Genomic DNA, 22,951 nt, shown 5'->3' on the forward strand with positions numbered 1-22,951 from the left:
TGGGGAGGAGAAAAGAGGGGGTGGGGTACACCTAATTGAATTGGAGCGTCTGATGTCGAGAGAAAACCAATTCATTAACCTTTGTGAACCATCTGAGTCCGACACTTCAGGACCTTTCCTCAGACTCCCTCTCCTCCCCCGTCCTGTACAGTGAATACTTTTCCACTCACCCCCCCTGTCCCTTCGCTGCTGTACGAGATGTAATACTATCTCTGTGTGTGTGTGTGTGTGTGTGTGTGTGTGTGTGTGTGTGTGTGTGTGTGTGTGTGTGTGTGTGTGTGTGTGTGTGTGTGTGTGTGTGTGTGTGTGTGTGTGTGTGTGTGTGTGTGTGTGTGTGTGTGTGATTTTCCACATGGGCGTCGTTTGGAGATCTGCTTTGAAGCTGTGAAAACGACGGGAAAAGACGAGAAATTCAATAACAATGGTTCTAATTTCATTGTGTGTGTGTGTGTTGGAAGTAGATTGCGTAGGAGTCGGTAGATGTCTAGACAGACTGATTTCTGGATATGGTGTACAGATCAAGGCCGAGCAGCTGTTAACGTGTGTGTGTGTGAATCCATTTGAACATACTGTGACATTTTACTGTTACAAATATGCACACATATTAAATGTGGTTCCATATTTTGAGTAATGTAATTATCACCTTCCTGCCTCCAGAGTGAGATATTAACTCCTCCGGTTCCTCTGTCGTCTCTTTCAGCGTTCGGGGGGAGTTGTAGTTTCTCCAGTGGTCAGTCCAAATATACGCTGGGGCCTCCTTTTAATTTAGTGGCATTGGTTTGGCATTCTTAAGGGGGGTGTAATAAAAAGCCTCAGCCAGCTGAAGTAAACTTCTTTGTGCTTTTACTGGCTCTTCTCAAAGCTTCCTAAGTGAATCCCCTTTATCCTGGTTTAGGAAAATCAGACTCCGAGAACATCCGTTGCCAGTCGATGTCAAAATGTCACTTTCAAACTGATGGGAAAGAAGAAAATGGCTAATTTAGTGAGAGTTTCTTAAAAAAATCTGTAAGCTCCTTCACTGTCAGCTGGCTGATTGGTGTGCAAGTACAGTGCAGTTATTTTGCTCTGCTGCCATCTTTTAGTGGAAGTTTTCCATGTTACTCTTTGGAATAAGAGCGGTTCTGTCCTCTCCGTGCCACTGCTTGGGTTTGGGGTGTGGCGTGAAGGCTGGGAGCTCTGTTTTGAGGGTTTAAAGGGTGACAGAGGCCACCATTCATGCCGGGCCGGGCCTGGCCCCAAAGAACTGCGACGTTCGTAGGCGAAACTCTGAGATTGGGTCACGTAGGATATGATATCAGGCTTTTTTAAGCTATTATCATCTGTAGACTGTTATCACAGAGCAGCATGGGAATATTGTGATGCCTCTGGGAACTAAAAAGAAAGTTTCACCGTCCTTTAGGGGAAAACCAGCATCCTTTCTGTCCTTTCTGTCAAACTCAAATTATTGACCTTGATAAGCTTGTTTTTTTCTCATCTGCTCATTAAATACTATGAATTATCAAGTGTTATATGCATTTTCTGCAAATTTCCTTCCAAATTAATCCCTCTATATAAAAGTGTTTCATTGGAAATCCCCTCTGACTCTTCTTCTCTCTGTCCCTGTCCGCAGCGTCAGTCGTGAACAAATCAGTTTAGTAGGGCATGTGTTTGGAGCTGCAGGCTAATCTGTGTTGTCATGCAGACTCGCATGCTTGTTAGTCTGAATGCACTGTTGATGACGCTCAGCTAGCTAACTAGCTAACTAGCTAACCACAGAGGCAGCCCATTTTGCTCTGGTATAAAAACATGTTTGTTTTGGAGAATTTATAAATACTTTGGCTGTAAGGTGAGAAAAATGCAGAATCATAAAAATATAAAAATTTGATAAATGGCCTCATTAATAATTTGGCACCGCTGTAAAACATCATCTTGTTTCTGCCAAAGCTACAAACAAGTTTACGGATTCCTGTCATTTACACAATTCCTCCTGAACACTGTCGTTTTTCTGATCTCAAGCTGGAAGGGACGTCTTCTCCTAAATGTCACCGTGGTGTCATTTGCTGCTGTTGGCCTTCAAATGATCCGCCCGCTGTGAACAAGCACTCACTCATCCTGAGACACACACGTGCACATCCCCGCTCATTTTGTTCATGTCGAGCCGTGTTCCTGTTTACGCCCAGACCCACTCTGCACTCGCGTCATATAATCACGGCCTCGGATGGGAACTGAACATGGCCTCACCGAAATAACACAGTGTGGCTGTGTCTGCGAGAACGTACTTTGTATGTTTGTGCATGTGCCGGCTGGGATAAATGACATGTGAAGGGGAAATGGCAGCAGTTATGATGTAGAGAAAGTTCCCATATGTAAAAAGGATCTATTTTTAGGCAGCGAGCAGAGTCGATGTATTAAGGGGAAGCCAGAAGCTGGGTTCTTCTTTTCCATCACTGAACCAGAGCACCGGGGGTTGAGTCTGCAGTAGCAATGAGTCCATGGTAGAGGGAGAAAAATAAAACGTAACTTTAAGATTCAAAGTGTAAACTGGTTTCAAGGTGTTCATGTGTTTTTTCAGCAGTCACACCTTCATAATGCAGCCATTCATTTCTTATGCCACTGATCCTTTTGAGGGTCACAGGCAGCTGGAGCCAAACCCAGCTGACATTGAGCGAGAGGCGAGGTACAGCCTGGACAGGTCGCAATATTATATATTTAACTAACCTAACATCTCACAAACATGAGGCCCTGTTACTAAAATTACCACTTTATTAGCGGTTACTCTCACACTGTGGAAAACAATAATCGCAGCAGGTTGGTGAGTTCACTACTATAAATAAATTAAACTGAATTTAAAACAAGAGTCGAAAGAACAATCGGCCTCATTTGAATGACTCAGAATGATGATGATCTCTGAGGTCCTGGTTAAGTTTGGCGCTATGATGTGAATTATGGTCCGGTTGAGGTTATGGTCCGGCAGGAATTGGTCCTGGTTAAGGTTATAGGGATAAGGTTTTGGTTCGGCTGTACAGTCAATGGAAGTCAATCCAAAGTCCGAACAAAGATGGCAAACCTGTGCGTGGGTGAACTGTCTGAAGCGGAGCCCCGAGGTGATGCGGTGGGGTTGCGGGGGGGCTGAGGGGTTGTACTCCCCCCCGCCCCACCTGCCTCCACCTTTGTGACACGAGCAGCAGGATCAACCCGTCCACTCGTTCGGCTTCAGGGCTCAGTTGTAAAAAGCACTCTAGCTGACAGATAACAGCGCAGGACAAAAGAAACAAGGTCCTAATGGCTCGTTCTCTCCTCCTCCTCATGTAATCGATGATCTGTCCATCTGGACCTCGACTGCTGCCCCTTTTCATCGGAGTTTACTTCTGAGTCGACTCAGCCGAGAGCAACTGTTGGTTTATTTCCTTTTGTTTTCGTCGGGGCTAATCTAATTAATTAGCTGTTCAGCAGCCACACTGGATTTATTTTCTAAATGAACTTTTCTTTTCATTTGCACATAACCAGTAATGCTGTGATAAGGAGGATGACTCATCCATTGTTCATTGTTGTTTTGTTAAAAGTTTTTGTCGTTCTGCTTCATTAACTTCATTTAAAAAAAAGAAGGAGAACTGGTGTGAGAATGAAAAACATTTATTTCGTCTGTGAGTAGTGATTTATTGTGTTATTACCTGAGCCAGGGAGGTTATGTGTTCGTCTGCCTTTTGTTTGTTTCATAGCAGCATCACACAAACACTACTCAACCGATTTCGAAGTATGAATATCTTTAGTGAGACACTCACTCTTGGGATCATCGTTGTTTTCCTGTTAAAAAACAATTCCTTTGTTTGAATAAGAGTAAAGACTAAATCAGAGCATAAGGACCCATCCAATAAGCCACGGAGTGAGTTCATTACGACGCTGAACAGCAGGAAAAGCTTTGTTTGCATTGATCGTGTTCGTGGGGATGTAGTGAGATCAGGTGTTAAGTGGTTTCTGTGTTTGTGTTTGATGAGAGAGAAAGAGGAACCACGCTCCTTCCCATTGTTGGTGGTAATAACCTTTTCAAGTTCATAATCTCTGCAGCTTTTCAGCAGGAGAGAAGTCCGCAGTGCTAAAGCCAGGAGAGAGAGAGAGAGAGTGTGTGTGTGTGTGCATGTACACACATGAGGGGCTGAACATGTACTGTACTGCGTGTGTCAGTCTCACTGGTATTGGGAGAATAAACCCATCTCCCCGTTTCTATGGTAACACTCCATATCTGCGGAATGGGTGTGTGAAGGCTCTCAGGGTTCAGGCAGCGTTTGCACAAATACGCACACGCACGCACACACACACACAGACCCACACAGACACAGCAGTAGTACAATTAGTCCCTTGTTAAAGCTGTGGTGGTAGCGGAACTTGTATTTGGGTGGATAGACTGGTTGGAGGTGTGTGTCTGTGTGTGTGGGAGTGTGTGGCTAGTTTAACAAACAGGGCTCCTGTGAGACAGAAACACAGAAGCCTTATAACGTTTCCACTGACACCTCTTTAATACAGACACACACACACACACACACACTTGGTGTATTTTACGTGTGTGTGTGTGTGTTGTCTACCAGGCTACTGTCCCCATCAGAACAATACCATCAGCCAGGACTTCCCCATTCTGCCCACTTTTAGCTGAATGAGTAAATTCCATTGTGTTTGACAAGCTCCCCTTTTAAACGACAGCTCTTATGTCCAAATCGTCTCCGTGGGATGGAAGAGGAGCCGGCGTTTGAGGAGCTGTGAATCCTGCTGGAATCAATAATACAGCAGTGTAGTGTCAGGATGGGGGGGATGGGGGGAGTAAAGGGGAAGATGCTGAGGAGAGGAGGAAGAGAGCAGGAGGCAGCTCGGTCATGCGTGACTGGAGTGAAAAATGATGGGATCAAAGCTGCGTCTCTCTCTCTCTCTCTCTCTCTCTCTCTCTCTCTTTCTCACATTCTTCTCTGTCCCCCTCCATTAGTATTTCTCCTCCGTTCCTCCTCCTCCTCCGCCTCCTCCCTCGCTCCCTCTCTCTGCGTGAATATTGGCTTTTTTTGAACATCTGAATGACCGGCCCCCATGTGCAATGATTAGATTGTGAACTTTAAAGACCGACAGTGAAAAAGCCAAGGACGTTTCTGCTGTCACAGCTCCAGCAAAGCAGGGACGGCTTTCTATAGGAGCGCTGCATGTGTGTGCACGTGCATGTGTGTGTGCAGCAAATCACCATGACATGCTCAGCGTGCTGGTGGCTGGTCTCTCTCTTGCTCTCCTGCAGTGCCCGTCATGTTTTATGTATGAGAGCTAAGCCTTTGCCAGTTAATCCACGAGGCATATTAGTCGACTGTAGTTTAACTTTGTTAGTAGCCCGCAGCTAATCTGCAGAGCATGTTATTACCCACATGCCTCAAACATACAGTACATTTGACTAGCAATGTATTTGAGGCGCTGTGACGTGCCTGTTTATCTGTCTTTAAACTGTAAATTCATGTGCAAAAAATAGATTAGCCCAAAGCTCCACCAGGGCCCAACTGTCCCTTTGAATTCAATTAAAATTCAAAATTTTCAGCAAAATCCATTAATTATTTCCTAAGAAATTGGTGAAAATGTAAAAAAAACTATAACGCAATGTTAAAGATAGTGATTCTTGGAACCCACCTTTTGCCCCAAAATTGTATATATATTCTTTCTTGGTTCATGTCCCATTCTTCCACCTAGTTTCGTGAAAATCTGTTAGATGTTGTGTAAGTATGCTGCCATTCAAATAAACAAACTAAACCTTATGCTACATGCATTTAGTCTTTATTTCTAACAGTTCCAAGCCAACACCAGACAAAAGGAAGAAACCCTGACTCATGAGCAGCTCATGATTTAGAAGGGAAGGAAAAGTGATGCTGAATAGCTGAGTGAAAAGACAGGAAATCTGTGGAAATGATTCATTTTCAGGGTGGAACAAGAAACAACACCATCTGTTTGTGTAAAAAAAAAAAGTGATGCATACACTGAATCTAATCATTTACTGTAATGTTGCTCCCTGTAAACTTAAACTCTTGAATCGCAGCTGTTCGAAGCCACAAGTGACGACTTGAAATGTCGTCACTGCGTCTCTGGGTGGCACGAAAAGAAAAGTGTGTGTGACGGCCTGAATGCTGCGCTGACACAGCAAACACTTGGTGTCTTTGAAGGGGACAGGTGGGAGCGGTGGTCAGAGGTGGGACAGGTGGTGTGTGTCTGTTTGTGTGTGTGTGTGTCTGTGCATAGTCGTGTGTTTCACCCCCGTCTGTCTGTTGGTTTGTATGTTTGTTTGTTTATAAGCAAGATTTCACAAAAACTACAGGACGGATTTCAACGAAAATTGGTGGAAGGATGTAATAAAAAATGCTATAAAGATTTTTGGTACTGGTCCAAATCAGGGCGTGGAGCCAGATTCTTTTTTTAGGGGACTGTTACGCTCTCTCACTGCCTTTCTAGTTATTTTCTATAAAGCTTAAGTTGCAGTATTGTATACATTGGCACACTGACATGTTTTCTTTAAATATTAAAAGACAACAGCAGAGACAACCTGGAATATCCTGAGTGACTTTGTCCGTCGCAGTTTTCTTTGTGATGCAGCTTCTGGTTTCTTCGCCCTCTTCTAGTTTTGGCAGATTTGGCTCAGACTTGCCGTCACGCGGTGAATCGGTCGTCTCTCTGTGGCTGTGCTGATTATTCTGTCTGACGCTGGTGATGAGTCAATCGGCCTCTTTCTCCGGAGATTACGGCTGTTTGGTCATTTTAGACTGGAACTGCCTGATATTAGTCATCAGTGTTATTATGATCGCACTATATCACCATCATTATCCCATTCATGATATTTATACAAGTTAAATTCTGATCTCATTTGTGTATTTGATACATATACACAGGTTTTTTCCAAGTATGGCACCAGAATAAACCATAACCTCTGTCTCTGCACCACACACACACACACACACACACCAGTGTAAACAGAGAGATGGATGGACATGGCAATTGGGGTCAGTGCTCTTATCACCACTGACAGGAAACCATGGCAACCACGCTCCTAACCTAATAACCAAGACTGACGACCCCTGCAGCCCAAACTCTGACCTTCACCTCAGGTCATAGAGGCCCGTGTGCGTGTGTGTGGAGGTTAAAGCATAGATCTGTTTGTGAGGAGTTTGTCTTCTAGTCTTCATCTTCTTTGTGTTTCTAACAGTGGGGGTTATTTGTGGGGTTGGGTATCGCTTGGCAGTAACACAACTACAATAATTTACCACTAAATAACAGTTTCAGAGCTTAACACAGAAAAATACTTCACAATCCTGATTATATGAGCAGGGTCACTTGTGTCTATGTCTATAGAAACTGTAAAACTGGACAAACATGAAATAATACAAACACTTAAACTACAGTATTACACATGTTGTTGTAGCTCCTTGTTTTGTCTAGCAGGCTGCGCTATTATCGGCCTGAAACCAGATGTGAGTGATCTACTGAACCATCTGTCGCCTGCTTCTTCACGTCTCCCTCTGTAAACCGGTGGTTTTTCTTTTCTCTGCATAAAATCAAACAGGCGACAAAGGTTTAGACGACCACAGGCGTCAGGGTCTCCTCTGCTGCCGGCTCTGATAAGGCAGATGTAGGTAGAAGTTGTGTTTGCAGCTGTACGGAATAAATTTCACTCGGCGTGGAGAAACAACGAGCGTGTGTGTGTGTTCCTCAAACACGAGCACATTGAGCTCAAAGGAAGGTCTATGAGAAATGAGGGGGAACTGATTTATGGTTCTGATGAAAATCTTGAAAGAAAGAATGGTAATTAGACATTTTATTAGCTCGCAGCTTCGGAGTCGGGAAACGTATAGAAACAGTTTACAACATCTGCATTGATGTGTAGTTTATGACCATCAACTTGCTCTGGAATAAACTGTTCACACAACCTGGAAATACCGAATATATCATCTGAAACAGGCATGAACAGTTTGTGCAAGGACAGAATCTCAGATCTTTACATAGTTTGACTTATTCATTCAAAGAGAGGTGCTGAATCTCAGACAATAGTATCTGGAATTCAAATTCTATATATATATGCTTGTATTTGTGTTTTTATTTATAGTTACTTAAAATAAAGTTTACGGTTAAACTGTATAACACCGAGCCTCAAATACATTTCTTTGACATATATCTATATCGGAAATTCTGGTCCAAGCTCTGTAAAGAGGCCTTAGTCTACACAAATTCAAGTTATTATTATTTCTCTCAGAAACATGGAGGAATACAGATAAGACTTATACTAGATTATTGTGAAATTGCATTAAAGCAGCACAGATGTTCCTCAGTAGTCAACACCTTCCTGTGATGTCAGATTTCCTGCCCCGTGTTACCTCCACCATGAGGTAATGCAATATGTATAGGGCAGATGGTTAGAGGGGGGGGGGGGCTTTCCCAAAACCCCTTACTTACTTGTATAAACCTCTTCGTCGTGACTTCAGCACTAACCTGCACAGAGCAGTTGAACCGTGGCATCAGACGAGTTCAAGCTGCCATCAGGTACATATGAAATATTCAAGTGACCAAAGCTTCACGTCCACTAAAAGAAACTGGTTTATACGACTCTAAAGGTGAAGACCATAAGAATATTTTACCAGTCGCAGTGGGTTTCCTCGACCTTTTCAAGTGAATGCACCGTCGCTTGAGTAATGAATATATGAATGTATGTCATTTGTTGTTGCTGGTAGTTTTTGCTGCAGTGCCATCAATTTTAGAATAATTTGTCATAAACCAGAACATCAACAGTAATTAAGTCCTTCCCATCCTTACCCTGTGTGTGTGTGTGTGTGTGTGTGTGTGTGTGTGTGTGTGTGTGTGTGTGTGTGTGTGTGTGTGTGTGTGTGTGTGTGTGTGTGTGTGTGTGTGTGTGTGTGTGTGTGTGTGTGTGTGTGTGTGTGTGCGCGCGCGCATATGTACACTATGTCTGCATGAGTGTTGTGAATTGCAGCTCATGGTTTCATTTTTGGTTTACATGATTGACATGTGAATGGAGGGGGCCCTGAGGCAGAACCCTAACCAGCAATTTAACCCACATAAATACAACTGTCACTCACATTGTCACACGTGCACACACGCACGCGCACGCACGCACGCACGCACACACACACACACACGATTGATACCGTTAGTGTCTGTTTACACTTTGCCCACATTAGACCACACAACTTAAACCTCAGACCTGCCATTCACTCATCAGTTACTATCTGTGATTGGAGATCGTATTTCGTCAGAGTCATGACGATCGTTGCTGTAGTGTTGTATTCTGTTATGGTGAAAAGCGCTCGGACGCTGTCGAGCAATGAAAACCAACAAATAGACATTTCAAATGCTATAATGATTTTATGAGATGAATTTTTCATTAACACGTTGACCAAGCTCACACAAATTCACAAAATCCAACGATTGACAACCTTGAATAATTAAATGTAGATCTTTAGGCTTAGTTAGCGTCATGAAAACTGTATTTCCTTGTTTATTTTGATCCATAACTCTTTAAAAACGAAATATTGTCCCTTGCTTTCTCCTCCTGACCTCTTTTCTTCTTTGTGTCTCTGTGTGACAGGAGATTCTCCAGCAGTTGGTCATGATGCCTTTACCGAACGTGCTGGTTCTGGGCCGGAACCCTCTGTCTGGTAAGTGTCAGTCTGCTGGTATGAACAAACATTCATACCTTCTTTCCAACATCCCTCCTGTTGAGGCATAGGAACATGAAGCACACAGATCACAAAGAGGACATCGTCTCTCAGGGCTTTCTTCACTTCACCAATAGTCATTTTATAATCATCCATTATTTGTCCCTCTTGCCTTGGTAACAAAACTCTCACCACATGGACATTGGAGCCCAAACCTGTGGACTTCAAATTCCCTTTTAACCATTTTACAGCAGAGCTTTGACCTTCTGAACGGAGCACCATGTTATTTGATATGTCTGAGCAGCAAACGTAGAGCTAAGTATTTTGTAAAAAATACTTAGAGCACCTTGAGCCAGGCGAGTTTTCCAAAATACTCTAATCTGACCATGATGAAGCCTCTGAGCAGAGACGACTAGTAACAGGCCATCGTTCAAGATCATGGGCATCTCACTAGTTTGTGAAGATAAAAGATTTGTCTGGATCCAGAGTTGTGTTGCCTCCCAGCCCACATACATCATTTACTGGCACAAAACCACTTCAAGCTTACCGGGTTGCAGAAACGTTCATTGCCCTCGTCTACTTCCCTGCAAACGCAATTATCAGCTCTTCAAAGTGAATTGTTTCCAGTCGCAGCTGCCGGAGCTCGTTGAAAGATAACTGCACCTTTTCCAGCAGACCAAATAGCCTCTGAATCCCTTTTTCCTCCCTCAGCTGCCGCACTTTCACCACCAGCCTCTGCTGATACGTTTTGGGCTTTTCATCACTTCTCAGTTGTCACAGTCACCGGTTTAATTTTCATACGCCCCCGCCGGCACCAAGAGTAAACAGACGAACAAAAGGACGCAGCACCGAGCACACTTGCATTCGTGAGTGTGTCATTGTGTCTGATTGTGTTTCTGTTTCGTGCAAGGATGAATAACGTGGCTGTTGATTTACCTTAGAGATAAAAAACAAATCTACCTCTGTTCTACCAATGAAACAGTAAAAAGATGTTTTCATCATTAAAAAAACCCCCAAAACAATCCTTTACGCCCAATTCATGCTTCTGCGTCGCAGCTATGCACGTAGCCTACGCACGGGGCCGAGCATTCATATTTGTGTTCAGGTGTGTGTGTAAGTCGCGCTGCAATTACACAGCTGAAACGCTAGTGGCGGGACAGTTTCTATGCTGGTGTTGAGTGTCTTCTGGTTTCTGGTCCGCTTATTTACAAATTCTCTGGTGTCTCTGTCCTCTGGCATCTCTGTCTGAGCTGATAGATGTTGAAGAGCAAGATAACATTTCTGGGGAGGTGCACGTCAGGGTACGGCGTAGGGCTCGGCGTAGGGTACACGTCTACGAGTAGGCTACGTCGACAAGGACAACACAAAAGTTCATGGCTATTATGCACCAATGGCAGTAAGTTCATTGTGCATCATAACGTCAGACAGGAAAAGGGGGAGGCGTCAGTGTCCAGACGACCAAAAGAAGAAATTGGCGTGTTCAGCCGAGTGTCAACACTGACGATAAAAACCTGAATCTACTGCAGAGTCACTTGACCCAGAAGTAATTATCGATTTTCTCTATTCCCATTAGACACAAAAGTCAAACGTTAGTGGGTATTATGTTATTTCATTAATTTCTAATCACTGTGGAGCCGATGGAGATTCAGTCATTAACAGAACTCGTAAAGTAACATCTACTGGTTGAATATGTCATCGCCAATTTTACAGCCCTACATATCTGAACATCACCATGGACAGCACCTTCCAGATCTACAGACTTAAACATGGCTGAGGTGATAATCGTGGAGTGAATTGAAAAGTAAAGCCCGTGCAGCTGAGAGCGGAGGGCAGCTCGGAGCAAGTGGACCAGGCCAGAAGCATTAGGCTGCATTCCTCAGGGTTCCTTCTGCCCTTTACCCTCGAGCTTGTCAGATCATCAGTCAGTCAGCCACTAAGTCCGACCAGCGGTGGCTGCGGCGTCTGGCTCTGTGGCTGTCAGCTGAAAGTCATCGGCCATGTGGCTTTTATTATGCTCTCATTAAGGGGTGGGGGCAGGGGACGACCCTGCGTGTGTGTGAGTGCATGCACGTGTGTGTGTTTAGTCGGCGGATGGGGGAAGGGTCTCTTCACAACGCTGAACAGTGGGAATGCACTGTAGTTGTGTACTTCTGTACTGAAGGAAAACGCAGCACAGACGACAGATCACCGGACTAAAAATACCTGGAAAAATGTCTGGAATTTCCATGTGAGAATAGAGCAGGAAAATGTGCAGTAAATTCACAAATATTTCAAATATGTGCTGGTGCAAAACTGGAAGAATACAAATATCTCAGGATAAATAAGAGCTGTCACAGACGTCAAGTTGGAAAGGCCACGATTCAGGTGCTGAAACAAAAACGTGACTTCCTCAGCAGAATATTAACTCCTGCCCAGACACCCCCCCCCTCGCCTGAATGTTCCAGAAATGCTCCTGTTGTTGTGAACATGTCTGACCAAGACATTTTCCTGCTGTGTTCTTAATATGTGAAAGGCAAACGCTGGAAAATGTCCGGACCCAAATTTGCAGACATTTCCCAGAGTTCATGTCCGAAAACGGCTTATGAACAGGATGTAAGTGCTGAGTCACTGCTGAAAGTTGTACGACTAAACCGGAGAGAATGCTTCTTTGTTATTCTGTATTTTTTCGTCTTTGTGGTTATTCTCGGCTCGCTCAGTTGTCCTTGTGTGGTTTCGTGCTTCGCTGCTCACGACTCTGACCTCAGCTCCAGGCATGTCTCTGCGCTTCATGTCTCTCGTCGCTGTATCTTGTCTTAAAAAGCACAAAAACCCTAAAACAATCTGAATATAAAGTTCAGCTGTCTCTGTCCTCTGCTCCAGCGAAATGGCTGAATACACTCTGGCATGTTGTCATAGCAACATCAGATCGCATGTACTAGTTTTATCACTGATGTGCAGCGTCACCGGGGCCTGGATGACTCTGACGGGGCAGAAGAGAGGGCTGTAGCAGTGGGATTGCACATGCATGCAAACACACATTTATATTTTCCTTTCTTATTCACTCACATCCTCGCAGACAGATTAACAATGACTCTGCAGGAAGGAGGGTTAGTCACTGTCCCTCTGACCTCTGGTTTCCTGCTCCGAGGAGGAAGCAGGGAGGTGGAACAGGAAGCGTAGAGGAGTGGATGCAAAGGTGCAGATGTAACAATGCAGAGAGAAGAAAGGAAGGATGGGTGGATGTGTGTTGCGGAGAATAAATGAATGGAGGAGGTGAGAGGGAAGGAAGAGAGGGACAGAGAAAATATGAGGCCTGCAGAGAGATGGGGAACAACCTCCTCGAAGCCTCCCTGCTGCTGCTGCTGCTGCTTCAGGGAGATTTCTCTATTTTCGACCTTGCCTCCTTGACTTCCTCCCTCTCTCTCTCCGTTTCTCTATTTCTATATTCCCCCCTTGTGTTTTGTGTTGCTGATGCTCCATGGTGCTTTTCCCTCTTTTGTCTCTCTCGCTCCTTCTTTCATCTCTCCCCCTCCTCTTGTTCTCTCGCTCTCGCTGTATAAATAATTTATCCTATAAGGTCCCTTATCTTTCCTCCATTGCTCCGGTAGATTTGCTGAGCTAAATCCCCTTCCCTGACTGGAATGGGTTCCTATGGCTCCGGCAGAGAACCGCTAAACCCTGCAGCTGTGAGAATTAAGCCTGTCACCCTGCAGAAATTGCTCATATTTGCTTTATATGTTTAATATTTATTTTAAAAATGATGAATGAGGTTGTGCATCTTCCTCTTGCATTGAATAAGCCTGACCAAGCACACCACAATATTCACCTCGGTAACTGGAGCTATTTCTGACTTTTGAGCTGGAAAGAACTAGGAAAAACTAATTCTGTCTTACACCGGAATTACAGTTACAGCTTAATTTCTGTATTGTGGGCTAATGTTTGATATAAACAAATATTAAGAACCAGTCTTAATAAGTAAATAAACTGTGAAATATACCTCCATGCACACGCAGAGGAAACTACAGCTCCAGAGCTCCAGTTTTCCACTTGCTGCTCCACCAAAAATACAGCCGGGCGTCAGTATGACCTGAAACACAGCAGGTTCCTCACTCAACAACTACTCATCCCAGCTTGGATCCATTCTTTTACTGTCATGTGAACAATGTGAAACTCCGAAGGTCTAACTGTCTCTGCCACGTCGCGTCCCACAGGGAGGTTCTCTGTTGCTCAGTAACACAATGATTTTGTGTGTCTCTATTGATTCAAGAGGAATGAGAAAGAAGAGACTGATTCGATTGTCGGGGGGGGGGGGTGTTCTTTAAAAGTGATGGATAGATGCTGACACTGGGACACATTCTGTTTCGGCACATCGAGCTGCTGGGTCATTTGTGAGTCTCACTCTGAGGTGGTTCTTTTTTTTAATCCAGCAAAGATTATTCAGTTGTTTGCAGTAGTTCTCTTCATCTAGTTTGAAATTTAATTTGAAATAAATTTGGAAAGACCCACAAATGGAAAAGACAGTATGTATTAATATATCCATATTAATACATTTTCCATCCACATCTGTATCAGTAATAATCTCCATTCATACTAACGCACCTGAGAACACACATCATTCACACACAAATGTGCGTGCCAGGCAGCAGATGGTTGGTTGCTTAGTTGCAAAAAATAAATACTACATATGTTGAGTCATGACGAACGAGAACCAATCAGGAAGTGAAGGCGGCGTCATCGTTTCCAAGCTCCTTAATTTCTGTACGTCCAGATCGCAGCGAAGCCCCAAAGTTTTCAAACTAAAAACGGAGCCGGCGGCGTTTCCAATCTTCCAAGCTCAGGAAGTTGGATGGCAGACGTAACCATAGCAACAGTGATGCGTTTCGCTATAACGTCCGCCTGCTATTTAGCTGTTCCTGCTGTGATGATTGGCCCATTAACAGCCGACCACCCTCCTCAACATGCTGTCACTAATCTGGATTTATTATTATTACTAGAGCCGGACAGCCTTAGCGCTCATTGCCCCCTGGACCTCATGATGAGCTGGCTTATCACACACACACACATTGATGCACACAACTTGTAATAACTATACCCACTACTTAGTCAGTGTAACACACACACACACACGCACACACACACACACACACACACACACACACACACACCACCTGGTTTACTTCTGTTCAGTCCCAATTCCCACAGATGAGCTCAGGCCTGTTGAGCGTGATCGCAGCTGTTTCACCAGTTTCTGACAATGTGTCCTGACGTGTAGAAGAAGAGAGCTGGATGTTCACCCTGTTCACCCCCCAACCACACACACACACACACTGTGGAAAACACTGAATTTCAGCTGGATTACATCCAATCAACCTTCAGAAGTGTTTGATGGAATGGTTTCCAGGACAGAATTACAGTGATAACAAATGATCTGCTGCAGACATGTTTACAGAGAGTTCTTTGTGTGTGTTTTTAGAACAAGGTCTGGAGGAGATGAAGAAACTGTTGCTGCTGCTGCTCGGCTGTGCTGTTCAGGTAAGAGCTCAGTTCACTTTAATGCTTCACACACTCCACACACGCAACAACAAAGTTAGTTTATAAAACCGGGAATAGATTTTTGTTTATAACTTAATCCTGAAGTTTTTTAATCTGAAGCCAGGAATCTAATTTGGATAGATTCCTCCTTTGATCGCTGCCATTTGGCCCCTTTAATTATATTAATAAACTCTAATTCTATCATCCAGCTAATGTTGTGCACTGACTGACTCAACAGACCTTTTCCAGTCTAGGGACAAAGTCTTCCTTCAGCTATTCTCACATTTCCAACAAGATCACTGACTTTTCTCCAGCTCTAAAGACACTGTTGTTGTGTTCATGGGACGAACTCTCTGATGTTTAATTCATTTGTATTAAACTCTGCTGCACCTGCTGCTGAATCAGCATCAGCACAAGCTGTATAAGTTAAATAAAGAGAAAAAGACTGAACCAGTTTCTTCTCAGTTTTGTAACTTATCTTCTAAGAAAGTAAAAAGTATCTGATCCACAAGATAAAGTTGCACTTGAAGGCGAGACTTTTTTTCCCCTAAATGTAGTTCCTCCTTTTCCGGAAAATTGTTTATCAGATCAACTTCTGCTTCATGTCAGTGCTGAACTACTAACCTCAACATGACCTCCCCTCCACTTCATCTCATAATATATACAATCTCCTCTTCCTCTCCTATCTCTTCCTCCTCTTCCTCTCCTCTTCCTCTCCTCTCCAGTGTGAGAAGAAGGAGGAGTACATTGAGCGAATCCAGATTCTGGACTTTCACAGCAAAGCTGCCATAGCGTCCCACATCCAAGAGGTATTTCCCCCCCACAATAAACAAAACTGGAGAGTGTTAATATGATTTATTGTACTTTGGCTCCATTACTTGATGTGTGGTTACAATGGAATTAGCAAATCCAGAGTTTCTGCAGGTTTCAACAAGTTAAACAAAGACTTGTTTACACCTTTCCAAGACCACAATGAATGAAATCCAGCACCTATGTCAAGCACGACAGATATGAAGGAATATTAAAGACCCAGAATTACTTTCATTTCCCCCCCTGATTGAAGATAAGCTGAAGTAGCTGAGTAGAGAATAACTCTCTGTTAGATTTTGTTGCAAACTACAGACAGGGACTGTGGGTTTCCATGTGTTCAACACTTTTATGACCCAGTGTAAACAGTTTGATGGTTCACTACCACTGTAATTTTGTTTTCTATCAATCTTATAAAAGCATTCTTTTGATTTCAGGTGACTCATAACCAGGAGAATGTGGTGGACCTACAGTGGTTGGAAAGTGGGGAGATGCCTCCTGAGGATTTAGACAGTTTGTCCAGAAACCTGGCTTTCCACCTCAAACACCTGGTGGACGAAAGGGACACACAGCTGGAGGTAATGACACACACACACACACACACAAACTCACACACTCATATACACACATAAAACCGATTTGGTGCATCTAGGTTATGTGGAAACTTCCCCCCCCCTTTTGTCATTACCACAAGAGAGCAGCCTCAGGAAGGAAGGGTTGAAACTGTTAACTGTCTCATAGTTGGTAGGTGTGTGTGTGTGTGTGTGTGTGTGTGTGTGTGCGTGTGCATGTGTGTGAGAGAGCGTGCATGTGCGTGCGTGCGTGCGTGTGTCTATATGCGTCACTAAATGAGTTTCCAACCCATAGGGTGCAGATGCCCACGACTGATACTGCAGATCTGTGTGTGTGTGTGTGTGTGTGTGTGTGTGTGTGTGTGTGTGTGTGTGTGTGTGTGTGTGTGTGTGTGTGTGTGTGTGTGTGTGTGTGTGTGTGTGTGTGTGTGTGTGTGTGTGTGTGTGTTAGGGGTTCTAATAGCCTCCAGATTATCACTGTGTAGTCCAGCCGCTCTCAATTAAAATCCCATTTCCTGTCACAGGCTCTGGAACAGAATAGGCTGTGTGTGGGACTGTGGATGCAGTTTTTGCCCGAGCGCCTCCAGTCTCGTTTTGGGTTGGTGTCCATTGGCTGAACCCATTTATCTCCCCTGCTTTGTTTTGAGGTCCATTCTTGTCCGATTGTTTTATGTCTGACCTTTTATTTGTTGCCTAAGAACACAGCAACGGGTTCAAGCGGATATTTTAAAAGGCTTTTTACCGTATGTTTTCTAAATCTTGCTTTGAAAAATCTAAATCCTGATGTAAATCTCCCTCCCCGTCCCTCTCTTTCTTTCACCGTCCATCCAGACCATAGTGGAGTTGACCCAGGAGAGAGACTGTGTGCAGTTGTCTCCGCTGGCTCCCTGTTCAACCCAGTCCCCCGGCGACTCCCCCAGCATGAGGAGGACCGAGAGCCGACAGCATCTCTCCGTGGAGCTGGCCGATGCCAAGGCCAAGATCAGACGCCTTCGACAGGAACTGTGAGTGTTTTATCAGTCGGATAAGTAATTACTGAAATTGAGCAAAGTGGGACAGAAATGGTGAAGAAACAGGAAATGTAAACAAACCAGATTTGATCTCGGGAGCTAAATGACTTTAAAGACTTCATCCTGAGACGTTATTGGCTGGAATACAACAGTGGCTATCACTGCTAATCTTGTTTGCTACTAAAGCTCCAGTTTTGTTTTTAATTGCAGTTTTCCTGCACGTTTCATCTGAACTTCGATTGTTATCGGCTACTTCTTGTGGACAAAAGTTCTTTCAAGGTCATTGCTTGTACTTAACAAGTTTCCGAGACTTTTTCTCTTTTTAGAAATGAAATATCCCTGATGTGTGCAGGCTCCAGGTACAATATACCCACCTACTGATTGAAATGTAGGATCAACCCTAACGAGAAACGCCAAACTGATTTTGATTTAATTTTAGTAGGAATGGAACCGTGGGCATGTACGTGTGACCGGAACGAGTACAGAACATTTGGTGAACCCTTCAGTCACCAGTGAAACTAATTTATGGATTAGATTTCATTGCAGTTCTGTGTTGGGTTCAGGTAGCCTCTAGTTCCAACATGGAAGGAATCATTTTTACCCTTGAGTGGCTCTGATTTCCAGACTAGAAATCCAACTTTGGAACATAATAACGAATATATAGCCTCCGAATATGATGCCGGAAACCATTCAAAGCTGTTTGCAAATAAATGTGAATTGTGCCTTGCTCATGCAGATCTTTCTGTTGATCTCCCATTGTGCACTTAGCTGGAGAAATAATGTAAGAACAAACTTTTCTAATAGTCAAAATTCTATTAAAATGAGTCATCTTCATGCAGATTTCAGCAGTGAATGATTTGGAAAAGGCTTCAGGTCATATTTAAGTGTATTAGTTCCTGTAATCTGTAGAAGATTTTGCCTCCGTTTTCTTTGTCAAGGAGACGTGTGTGTGTGTGTGTGTGTGTGTGTGTGTGTGTGTGTGTGTGTGTGTGTGTGTGTGTGTGTGTGTGTGTGTGTGTGTGTGTGTGTGTGTGTGTGTGTGTGTGTGTGTGTGTGTGTGTGTGTGTGTGTGTGTGTGTGTGTGTGTGTGGCAACTGAAAGCCTAAATAATGTTCTTTTAACAAGTGGTTGTAAATCTGAATGGAGTGCAGGTCATCCTCTGCTCGGTCACATGAAAAGAGTGCAGACTCATTCATTGTGGCTCTCGTGGTGAGAAGCAGCGACATTCATCACTGCAGACGTCTCCCTCCACCCACATCATGACGATTTCTTCACTACACCTAAATAACCCTGCAGAACTACAGCCAACAGTCGGTTGCTCTGGTGTTTTCTACTTGTTGCTGTGGCGTTTTTGTCATGTGATGGGACAGACCAGGGACAAAGGGATCTCTCCGTGCTCATGAAGACCGGTCACATGTTTGCGGCGTCTTCTCTAGGGAAGAAGAGTGTGTGTTTGTTGCGTGTGTGTGCACGCAACAAACACACACTCTGCATAAAAATACAGATGTGTCTAATGTGTGGTCTTGTGTGTGTGAGGGAGACGGGGTCAGAGCCTGAGGGGGGGGGGCTGGTTCAGTGTTCCCACAGTGCTCTGTTTGTTAATCTGTCAGTTAAAGCTACTGCTGCTTTTCTTCTTCCTGTTCCAGCTCCGACCATTAAAATGCATTTAGAGTAAAGCTGCATTTATTCAGTGCTGCAGTGCCACAGAGAGTCTTCCTCCTATTCCCAGGCCAAACATTTAGTCTGTGCTGTTTTCAATTATCTGCGTCTAATTGTCCCTTATTAGCTTAGCTGTAAATACAGATGTAATGTACCTGTTTTTTTTCCAAGGCAGTCGGATATGTAGAAGTTAAACTGTCCAAGACAAATCCAGATAGAATCCAGTTAGAGTTCTGTGGATCAGAAATATGACGGAAGTTATTTAAAAAGCTGTAATTCAACGATGAAACATTTGTGTGCACAAGTGTGCAAAGGGGAAAGAGAGCGGGGGGGGGGACATGCAGCTGAGGGACGGTTCGGAGCCGAACCTGCATCTGCTGCAGGACGACTATAAAACACATGTTTCCAGCTGTTTCATAAGTCAATTGGTAAGAAACAGAATCTACCCGTTCGCTGTTATCACTTTTCTGGTTGACCCCGAACTCAACCAGCCAGTACACTCTGAATGTCAGCACAGTAAATTATTAACTTCTACAAATTATAACTAACCTCGAAGCTATTTCTAGACGTGAACTCCAGACGAGGGGTGAGTCTGGGTAGAGCGTGCAGTCAGCTCATGATTCTTGTCTCTTTCAAAGATGACATTGTCGACGTCTTCTATCTGTATGGCACCTCTTTTTAATTCTTAGATATTTGTATTTTGCATCGGTCACATCATCAACACCCCCACTCGCGTGCTTTGAGACATTTTCCTTCGAAATGGGCTCACTTGGACATTTTCTGGACATTTTGCTGGGAGGGCCTGAAGGAAAAGTTCAGGAAAATGTCCTGAACAGCTGACTCGAGCATTTGCGTTCTCACATACAGCTCAGCCAGGCTGGGAATAATGGTTGCCTTTATTACTTGGCTTTTTAAACATAGCCATACAAGTGTCTGTGCGTGTGCAGACACAACGAGTGTTAAACCATTAACATAAGCAGCAGAGCCAGCTGCATCCACAATATGAGCCCTGAGCTAATCTGCCATGCTAGACTTGACAGGTGTTTGTGATATGGGCGTAGGAGGGTTGTGTGTGTGTGTGTGTGTGTGTGTGTGTGTGTGGGGGGTGAAAACCATGAAACGGCAAAATCAGAAATTGGCGAAGGGACATGAACTTCCTGAATATCGAGTCGAATAACGTCAGCTGCGGGAGGGAGGAGGAGATAAACAAGAGCACAAGACAAGGAGGCTGCTCTTCCCTTATTGAGATGAGACTGCAAAGAGCTGTAATCAAATAGGCCATCAGATGTTTGGTGGTGCGGTTACACACACACACACACACACACACACGCACACGCACAGAGCATCTCAGGAATGCAGTGGTTCAAAGCGGTGTGACACATTCTCCCTCTGTGGTCAGAGAGGGGAGATTGTCACAGACGGCACATGTCAAGCCGCCGTGTCAGTTAAACAAGTGTTAGATGTTAGAACCTGGTTTGATTCTGTGGTTTCTCTAACACTCGCACACAAAGACAACTTTCTTCTCTCCTTCTCTAATCGTATCCGCTGTGGTCGTTTCACCAGAATGAAGGAAGATGAAGGGTTTTGAGCCACGGGGGCAGATTTACATGTGTGTGTGCCTGAAGTGGTCACATGGTCCTGTTGTTTTGAACTGCCCCCCCCCCCCCCTTGTGTGATGAGGTTGTTTATCAGTGAGAGATATTGTTTCCTGACCATCACGGCTCTAACGCACCAGGAACAATAGACTATTTTTAACTGAAGAAACTGGGTTTGTGGGTTTACTGATCAACATGTGAGAATGAAAAATAAAACAATAATTATATATAAATCTTACAGAAAGAAGTGTTTTTTTGTTAATCAATCGTGTCATTCTCTGCTCATTAAAAAGAGTTTAAAACCACAGCCGTCACTCAGGAGCAAATAAAAGTATTTAAACTTGTAATAATTAGACATTTATTGTGTTTATTATCGTTATCGACTGAAATAATTTTTTTTATCTTGAAATTACTTTTGTCCATATCGTCCAACCCTAGTTTGGTGTCCAGGCTAAAAGCTGATTTAAGAGCTTCTCTTCCAAAACTCAACTGGAATGAAAATTGCACCTGGAATTTATTAAAATACATCGATACAGAATCAATAACCTCTAAATACAAAAGTAGGATTGTAAAGTATTTAAGCAGATCCTCTTCCGTGACTTATATCAATAATTTACTGAAACGAGCCACTTAAGCTACTGAAACTATTGAAAGTAAAGTAAAACTCATTCAGACTAATTCCATGAGCTGTTCTGTGCAACTGGGTCAATAACTTTCCTCCATTAAATGATTTAGCTCCAACTCCTAAAATGGAAACATCCCTAAAGGAATGTCCTTGTTGATACTCTGAATTGATCCATGCACAAACACGCAGACTTAAAAACAACTTGACATGTGATGTTTGTGTACGTTGAACAGAAAATCTGTTTCCTTCTCTTCCTCCTGGCCCTCTCTCTGTCATCTCTCTATCTAGGTTACATCCTCTATAACCTCTTTCCATCTTGTTTCCCCACCAACCCGTCTCTTTTTCTTTCAGAGAGGAGAAGAGCGAGCAGCTTCTGGACACCAGGCAGGAGCTGGAGAACACGGAGGTGGAGTTCAAGAGGCTTCAGCAAGAGGTGACGCCACAGGTCACAGCAGCCTACACCAACCGAGACACAAACAGAGGACAAACGTCCACATAGAGCCTCGTCTCCTACACCTGCTCCTGTCTCCTCTTTCTAAGTGCTTTGTTTCTGCAGCGCTGCCAGGCTTTAATCAGCCTGCTGGGGCCTTAGCTCATTAGAGGCTATTAGAGCTATGTTTAGTCGAGCTGCAGCCTCACATGGCTTTTGATTTGCAGTGGGCGGCCGGCTGATGGTGTAGCCAACAGGGTGTAAACAAGGTGCATGAGTTCAGGGCAGGGAGGACAGCGTGTGTGTGTGTCTGTGTGTGTGTGAGTGTGTGTATTAGTGATAATTTATAGTGCTGGGAGTTTGTTCTGTTTGTTATTTCTTTGTGTAACAGACTTAGGCTGTGAGTTGTTCATCTAGTAGTTGGTAATCTACAAGTCATGCAAGATCACAGAGGCAGTGAACGCACGTAGTTGTAAAAAAACATATATTTTTAAAATTCCTAAATAAAATACATTATCTTATTTATTGAATGCATTTTTGCAAGTATTTTTAATATTGAAACGTATTTCCTCATATTGATGCTCTATATTTGGCCGTGAACCCCTGCAGAGCTACCAGCTGCTGTCTGACGCCCGGTCGGCTCGGGCCTACCGCGACGAGCTGGATGCGCTCAGAGAGAAAGCGATCCGCGTGGACAAGCTGGAGAGCGAGCTGGGCCGATACAAGGAGAGACTTCACGACATCGAGTTTTACAAAGCCAGAGTCGAGGTACACACACACACACACACACACACACACACACACACACACACACACACACACACACACACACACACACACACACACACACACACACACACACACACAGCTGAAATTAAAGCAACTGAGCTGAAAAAATGATAAATGACATTCACAAGGTTTACATTTTTTAAAGTTGTGTAGAAAGGCAAGATTAAAAGCATCTTGCCTTCGGTTTTAAGACAAGATATAAAAAGTTAAAAAATAAATTGCTAAGGGCGGCCCGCATTACGAATGCTTGTCTCCTGCTATATCTTTAAAAAGTTGCGAAACTTTTATAAACTGAAGAGT

The 22,951-nt window shown here is 43.8% G+C and overlaps 1 protein-coding gene across 11 annotated transcripts in view; it reads left to right on the top strand.

Moving 5' to 3' along the window:
* The window catches only part of LOC118118904 (girdin-like), a 60,920-nt gene that overhangs the window by 15,339 nt on the left and 22,630 nt on the right, over positions 1-22,951 (top strand). For all 11 annotated transcript variants that reach the window (XR_007034753.1, XR_007034754.1, XR_007034755.1 and 8 more), the window contains exons 4-10: positions 9,584-9,653; positions 15,106-15,164; positions 15,890-15,973; positions 16,409-16,549; positions 17,375-17,547; positions 21,784-21,865; positions 22,472-22,630. Coding sequence is in view for 8 of the 11 variants with exons in the window: in XM_047342332.1 (XP_047198288.1) it covers positions 9,584-9,653; positions 15,106-15,164; positions 15,890-15,973; positions 16,409-16,549; positions 17,375-17,547; positions 21,784-21,865; positions 22,472-22,630 (768 nt within the window). In the remaining 3 variants the exon portion in view is untranslated. The remainder of the gene's footprint in view (positions 1-9,583; positions 9,654-15,105; positions 15,165-15,889; positions 15,974-16,408; positions 16,550-17,374; positions 17,548-21,783; positions 21,866-22,471; positions 22,631-22,951) is intronic.

The sequence above is a fragment of the Hippoglossus stenolepis genome, chromosome 12 (genome assembly GCF_022539355.2).
Source record: "Hippoglossus stenolepis isolate QCI-W04-F060 chromosome 12, HSTE1.2, whole genome shotgun sequence".
Classification (NCBI taxonomy): domain Eukaryota; kingdom Metazoa; phylum Chordata; class Actinopteri; order Pleuronectiformes; family Pleuronectidae; genus Hippoglossus; species Hippoglossus stenolepis.